The 7,500-nt window shown below is 38.6% G+C and overlaps 1 protein-coding gene across 1 annotated transcript in view; it reads right to left on the bottom strand.

Moving 5' to 3' along the window:
* Positions 1 to 1,075: 1,075 nt before the first annotated feature.
* Positions 1,076 to 7,500, bottom strand: part of LOC138860789 (uncharacterized) — an 11,446-nt gene continuing 5,021 nt past the window's right edge. The window contains exons 4-7 of the mRNA XM_070119126.1: positions 6,640 to 6,798; positions 4,743 to 4,883; positions 4,202 to 4,342; positions 1,076 to 1,148 (exon numbers count right to left, since the gene is read on the bottom strand). Coding sequence (XP_069975227.1) covers positions 1,076 to 1,148; positions 4,202 to 4,342; positions 4,743 to 4,883; positions 6,640 to 6,798 — 514 coding nt within the window. The remainder of the gene's footprint in view (positions 1,149 to 4,201; positions 4,343 to 4,742; positions 4,884 to 6,639; positions 6,799 to 7,500) is intronic.

Genomic DNA, 7,500 nt, shown 5'->3' on the forward strand with positions numbered 1-7,500 from the left:
TTACACCTGATGTAACTAATATGATGGTAAACAGATATTATAATGCTGACATAGTGAAGAAATGCAAATTTCACATGAAACTAGCAAGAATAAAATCCACACAAATTCTCGTAAACTTATAGGCCTACATTATACTAGAATGCATGAAACCGATAAGTAAGTGAACTTTTTAAAAAATCTCAGACATAATTATTACAAATGCTATAGAAAAAAATGCCTTGCTGATATATAAACTGGCAATGATGAAAAATATATAAATAAAAAGCTGTTTGGACTGTCTCTTTGGTTTGAGTTAGCAATATATTAATATAAGTGTTTGTATTGGTTCGTATCTATACAGTAAATATATATCCAACATGATGGATGTAATCAAATAAATATATTCTTTTTTCTATGTGTGCTTAAATAGTGTTTTAGCTCTGACGATTATTTAAACAATCTCGCTGTCTAGTTCTGTTTACATACGTGATTGTCCGAACGAACCTAAAAGGTTATGTATAGCGCTCGCTGATTGGTGGAATTGCTTTACTAGAGCCCTCTGTTGGCTACCATTAGAATGAGTCGATTTACGATTGTAACTCAGCATATCCAAATTACCATTTCTTCTTGAATACCACTTTGCCATAACTGGTAAACGCAATGGTAAATGACCGCTGGTAAATGTGTTACGATTGTATGATAGTGAATCCTGCCCCAGGTTTGTAAATGAATTACCCATAAGAAGACTAACTGAAAAGCACGGGTGTCCAAGGGTTAGAATCCACAGTGTAATGTCCTATCATACTAAAGAATTACACCATTCTAGTCCTTCGTTATAGATATTTAGTGTATGCTGCAGGAATGGTGAATATACAGATATATGCCAGGCGTATTCACCTGGCATTTTGAAGCAACTGCCTTTTATTTTTCAAGTTACCCCTGATATTATGATTTTAACATTTTCTGTGATTTTGAGAAAACGAATTTAATTTTTGTACGGACTAAACTATTTTAAATGCCTGCAATGTATGTATGGCAGTCAGATGGCAAAGTTCATGAGTTCATATCTATTCCAAATTCTAAATCATTTTATTTACTACAGCCAGAAATCTAACATGTCATGGACTAATCTGCTACCCCCATAGACCATATATGGATCAACAGCATTTCTAATACAGTTAATAGTGGAATCTTTTACTGCAACATATCAGATCGTTTCCCTATCTACCCTATTTTTGGGAATGATTCTCACAATATAAATTCAAATAGAAAAGCTATATATTGCAGACACTAAGTAGAATGTCATATCTTGAGCTTTAAAAATCACTGCATGAACGTCTGCTAGGATTTGGCAAATGGGACAAGTTCTCTCTTGAAAGCAAAACATAATAATAATAATGATAATAATAATAATAATAAAATCAAAATCATTCGGTAAACTCTAAACTACAAATGAAGAAAAATATTTTAATTAAGATATAAAAACAAGCTTCAGAAAGAGTTCGCTAAATGGCCAATGACGTATAGTGATCAATTTTGTATCCTTAGAGATGCTGAACGATATTATTATTATTCAAGACTTGACGAAAACAAAAATGACCCAAAGAAAACGGAAAATTCTGAACAATATCCTTAATAGGAAGAGCGACAGCAAGCCCCCCCCCCAAAAAAAAAAAAAAAAAACACACAACCACATACACACACACACAGACCCACACACACACACACACACACACATACACACACACACACACACACACACACACACACACATATATATATATATATATATATATATATATATATATATATATATATATATATATATATGAATAGAAGTGAAATTCCCTGCCCTGTCAGAATAGCAGAGGAGTTTAATAACTATTTCTCTGACGTCGGGAGAAATCTGGCTCAATCAGATTTAGGTATTTTCTTGGCCCCAGGAAGGACATTCAGATGTCTCTACACCCTAGCACTGACTCAGAAATAATTAGCATTGTTAACAGCTTAAAAAGTCTCGAATCCAGACTATGATGGAATTCCAATGACTTTGATTCAAACAAATTCTCCTTTAACTCGGGTATTTTTCCAGATAAACTAAAAGTAGTTAAAGTCTGTAGAGGAATGTCACATTAGAAACTTCCGACTTATAAGTTTTTTTTTATTACGTTTAGCAAGATTATTGAAAGTTTGTGTAACCATATCTCTCTCTCTCTCTCTCTCTCTCTCTCTCTCTCTCTCTCTCTCTCTCTCTCTCTCTCTCTCTCTCTCTCTCTTTTTTTTTTTTTTTTTTTTTTTTTTTTTTTTTTTAACTGAGAACGATATGATAAACAACTCTCGATATGCTTTCATGAGAGACAGATACACTGAATCGGCTATCACTGACTTTTCAAATGATATCTGAAATGCGTTTGACGATAATAAATTCACAGGAATATTTCTTAACCTGTCCAAAGCTTTTGATACAGTAAATAACACCATTTAAGTAGCTTAACTTGAACAGCCTCGCGTTACAGCTGCACCATAACGGCCACCTTCATTGCTTTGCTTAATGCATATCTCCAATGACCGACTCTTTACTCGGGTCCATTTATCTCTTTATCTTACCAATGGAGATAGAGAGAGAAAGAGAGAGAGAGAGAGAGAGAGATAGATAGATAGATAGAGAGAGAAAGAGAGAGAGAGAGAGAGAGAGATAGATAGATAGATAGAGAGAGAGAGAGTAAGAGTAAGAGTGAGAGAAAGTGGGTAAGTGAAAGTACAAGAATGTTCATGTGTGAAAGAGAAAGAGCAAGAATGAGAGAATGTATGTGAGAGAGAGAGAAAGCAAGAGTAAGAGAGAGTGTGTGGAGGGGACAGGTACGCTAAAACTGGTATCATTAACAGGTACCAAATATATATATTTATATTTTTTGCTTTTCCTTAGAGAAACCAAGTGAATTCTAAAAGTAACGCAGCATTATCTTTTCCTTTACATACTTAAATTTCTGAGTATACATTTTTTTCTTTCATAGGTTAATAAGTAGAATTTGAGAATATTTTTTTTATTTATATTCGTTTAAAAAGAGTGCTACGAAAATACATCTTTTAACATACTACCGGTATATAGACATCAGTGTTATCGCTATATGTGTGAATACAGTAGTCAAAAAAATATAAATGGATTTTATATGTTAGTGAAGATAATGGCAATAAATGCCGTGATTCTGACGTACATATTATATCTAATAAAAATACAATATATCATGGTATTTTACGAATCTGTTTACATTTTGTATTAACCTCTCATTTATGAAATTTACCTTTATATGTATAATTGTTTAATTGTTCAACCCTGATAATACGGTATGATCGTTTTCTTTGTGTATATTCGTTTAAAGCTCTTCAAAGCCGCGCTTAACACTTTCGAACGAAGGCGAGGAAGAATCCAGCGTTGCGAACATCCTCGGCGTCTCTGTATTCACGGCGAATGGCTACCAAGTTTTTTTGTTTTTTTTATTTCTCTTCCTTGGGTGGAGAATAAGCGGCGTTGGGCAAAGTGGCATAGGGAGAGGGGTAGGTAGGATAGGCAGGGAGAGACGAGGACGAATAGGGCGGAGGAGGGGGAGGAGGGAAAGAGGTTTTGTTGCCGGGGTCCATGCCGAACTGCGGAGGCGGGAAAGGGGGAGGAGCCGAGTACCTGGTGAAAGAAAATGGGAAATGTAAGGAGGTTGAGCGAGGACTCTTTTTTTTTATTTTTGTTTGTTTGTTTTTGTTTGTGAGATGCTCTGTGCTTTTGGTGAATGAAGACAATGAGGGAGAGATTCACTAAATATGATTTACTCCTATTTATGTGTGAGATATGTTTTTTTAGTATATTTTCCTTGAAAACGGTCAATAAAGACGATTTAAAAAATCGAAAGACAGAAAAGTAAAGAAGCCTACTAGTATTTGCAATAACAGATGGTTACAGGGGCGGTGCTTAGCTCGTCAGTTGACAACTAGGATTTCTATACAAAATTGTGCTACTTTCGGTTACATAAACAGAAGAAACAAACAAATAACAGGAAAAATAACCAATCACATAGAGAAAAACAAACCAATACAAAACTAGACGACCATACAACCATACTTACAACCAACGCCATACGGTGAATCGACCCAACAAACACATCCAAACGAAAAGCATTTCTGATCACCCAAATGACACAGGAATCTCATACCATTTACGCACAGCACTTACCCATAGGCATCCGAGCCCCCGTTCTGTAAGTTTCCGTTCGTGGGCGGCGGGTTGGGTCCGTTGGCAGCCTCTTTTGGGGTCACTCGGGGCACCTGCCTGACACCACTAGCTTGGGATAGGTTTTTGAGGGAAGACTCGTGGCTGGTGGTAAGGGGAGAAACGGAATTATCTATCTATTTACTTGGTTTAGAGAGAGACGGAGAGAGAAATGCGGTAAGGGAGAAAGAAAAGGAGAGAAATAAAGGGGAGAGAGAGAGAGAGAGAGAGAGAGAGAGAGAGAGAGAGAGAGAGAGAGAGAGAGAGAGAGAGAGAAGAGAGAGAGAGAGAGAGAGAGAGAGAGAGACTCACAGAAAACCGCATCCCCGATCCCCCCCCCCAAAAAAAAAAAAGAGCAAAAGAGCCTGGCAGAGAGAACGAGAGAGAGAGAGAGAGAGAGAGAGAGAGACAGAGAGAGAGAGAGAGAGAGAGAGAGAGAGAGAGAGAGAGAGAGAGAGAGAGAGAGAGAGAGAGAAAGGAAAACAGAACTCCGCATCAGACCTACCACGAAATCGTCAGCATGATCATCCGAAGCCAGAAGCCACAGATGAGGATCCCGAGTCCACAGCCGAGCAGAATTGGTAACAGAGGTACCTCGGTGTCGCCGCAGTCACAGATCATCTTCTCGGGGACGAACTTACAGGGGCTGGAAGGCACGGGAGATGAGAGGAAAGGAGGGAGGGAGGGAGGGAGATGAGAGGGGATGTGGAGGGAAAGGAGAGGGAAGGAGGGAAAGGGGATGGGGAGGGTAGGGAAGGGAGAGGGAGGGAGGGAGATGAGACGGGATGTGGAGGGAAAGGAGAGGGAGGGAGGGAAAGGGGATGGGGAGGGTAGGGAAGGGAGAGGGAGGGAGGGAGGGAGAGGGAAAGGAGAAGTGAGAGGGGATGTGGAGTGAAAAGGGAGGAGGGTGAGAGGGGTTTGTAGAGGGAAAGGAGAGGGCAGGAGTTGAAAATGAGAGGGGAGAGGAAAGGAAGGAGGGAAGTTGAGTGGGATTTACAGAAGGAAGGCAGAGGGGGTTAAGCTGATAATGAGAAGGGAATGGGAGGGAGGGAGATGAGAGGGGTTTGGGCCGAGGGAATGGAGAGTTGAAAATGAGTAGAAGAAACGATGGAGAAAGAGAGAGAATAGGAAGAGGAGAGAGAGGGAAAGATGAGAATGGAAAGAGAGAGAAAGAGAAGAGAAAAAGAGTTAGGGTGAGTGAAACTTTTTGGATGAAGTTGGGAGGAGAAAGAAAGAGAGAGGGGGGGGGGGAGGTGAGGTGGAGGGAGTAAGAGGGGGATGAAAAGAGAGTATGAAATAGGAGATGAGAGGAGAGAAAGAGAAAGGTACAGTAAATGAAGGAAGAGTGAGAGAGAGAAGGAGGAGACTGAAAATGTATGGGCGGGATGATCAAAAGGAGAGAAAGAGAAGGGAAAAAGAAAAGGGAGATCTGGAAGGAAAGGAGAAAGACAGAGACGTGCAGAAAGGAGAGAGGGAGAATGGGGTAGAAGAAGAATGGAGAGGGAGGGGCATTGGAGAGGGAAATTCATCCATCGATCAGTTTATTTCTCTATACATCTCCCTATCTATCTAGCTATCTACAAACACACGTACATACACACACACATACACACACACACACACACACACACACACACACACACACACACACACACACACACACACACACACACACATACACACACACATACACACACACATACACACAAATATATATATATATATATATATATATATATATATATATATATATATATATTTCTATACACTCACACACAAACACAGACACACACACACACACATACACACACACAGACACACATATATATATATATATATATATATATATATATATATATATATATATATATTTCTATATATATATATATATATATATATATATATATATATATATTTCTATATATACACATACATATATATATATATATATATATATATATATATATATATATATATATATATATAAACGTATATATATATATTTATATATGTGTCTGTGTCTCTGTGTGTGTAAGTAGGTAGGTAGGTTAATAGGTTGCTAGCTAAGTAGACATGGAGGCAGGTACAGATAAGTAGGTAGATAGAAAGATAGACAGATAGATGGATACACAAAGTCTGATAAATATGCAGATATACAGAGAAAGAAGAAAACAAGAGGATAAGAGAGATGAATATCTTATTGGGGTGAACACGTTGTCTTTCCTCGACAAATATATCACACAGATAAATCAAAATATATAACAAAAGAATGAACAAACATAAGAATTATTAAAAACCAATAAACAAATAAATAAATATGAACCGACAAAAATGAAGAACAAGCAACAATAGTCAAAGAAAAAGAGAAAAAAAAGAAAAGAAAAGAAAAGAAAAAAACTTACGAGGGACAAAGGCAAATGCTGTCATTACAGTCCAAGCCCTTAACACAGTCCTCCTTAACGCTGCAAAACTCTAGGGGGAGCGCGCCCTCTTTCACATTACCAGCGGCTGTTGACCTCACCCTGCAATCCTCGCCGTCGGTCTCGTTCTGTGTTCGATCTCTGGGGAAAAGAGAGAGAATAGAGAATGGGAAGAGAGTGAGAGAGAGGGAATTGGGAGAATGGGAAGAGAGGGAGAGAGAGAAGAGGGAGGAGAGAAGGTGGTGGTGAGGGAGGGAGAGGTGAGTGGGGAAGGGGAGGGGAGTGGGAAAGGATGAGAGAGGGAGGGAAGGGGAGAGGGAGAGAGAGAGAGATAAACGTATATTGAAAATTAATGAGAACAAATTGCATTATGAATTATCTTTTTTTACCGATGTTTTGCCAAAAAGAAAAAATACCAATAAAAGTGTTCAATCACCCATATACAAGATCGTAAGCCCTATCTTTTTTTTTTTTTTTTTTACTTTGCATTATTTTCTAACACCTAGCCTTATGCGGTTATATTTCTTTGACAACATTGTGTGTGTTTGTGTGTGTGTGTGCGTGTGTGTGTGTGTGTGTGTGTTTGTGTGTGTGAGTGTGAGTGTGTGTGTGTGTGTGTCTGTGTGTGTGTGTGTGTGTGTGAGTGTGTGTGTGTGTGTGTCTGTGTGTGTGTGTGTGTGTGTGTGTGTGTGTGTGTGTGTGTGTGTGTGTGTGTGTGTGTGTGTGTGTGTGTGTGTGTGTGTGTGTGTGTGCGTGCTTTTGTACGTGTGTGTGTGTGTGTGTGGTGCGTGTGTACATATGCGTGTGTATATATACATGTGCGCGTGCTTGCGTGCGTAAAAA

The sequence above is a fragment of the Penaeus vannamei genome, chromosome 43 (assembly GCF_042767895.1).
Source record: "Penaeus vannamei isolate JL-2024 chromosome 43, ASM4276789v1, whole genome shotgun sequence".
In the NCBI taxonomy this organism is placed as follows: domain Eukaryota; kingdom Metazoa; phylum Arthropoda; class Malacostraca; order Decapoda; family Penaeidae; genus Penaeus; species Penaeus vannamei.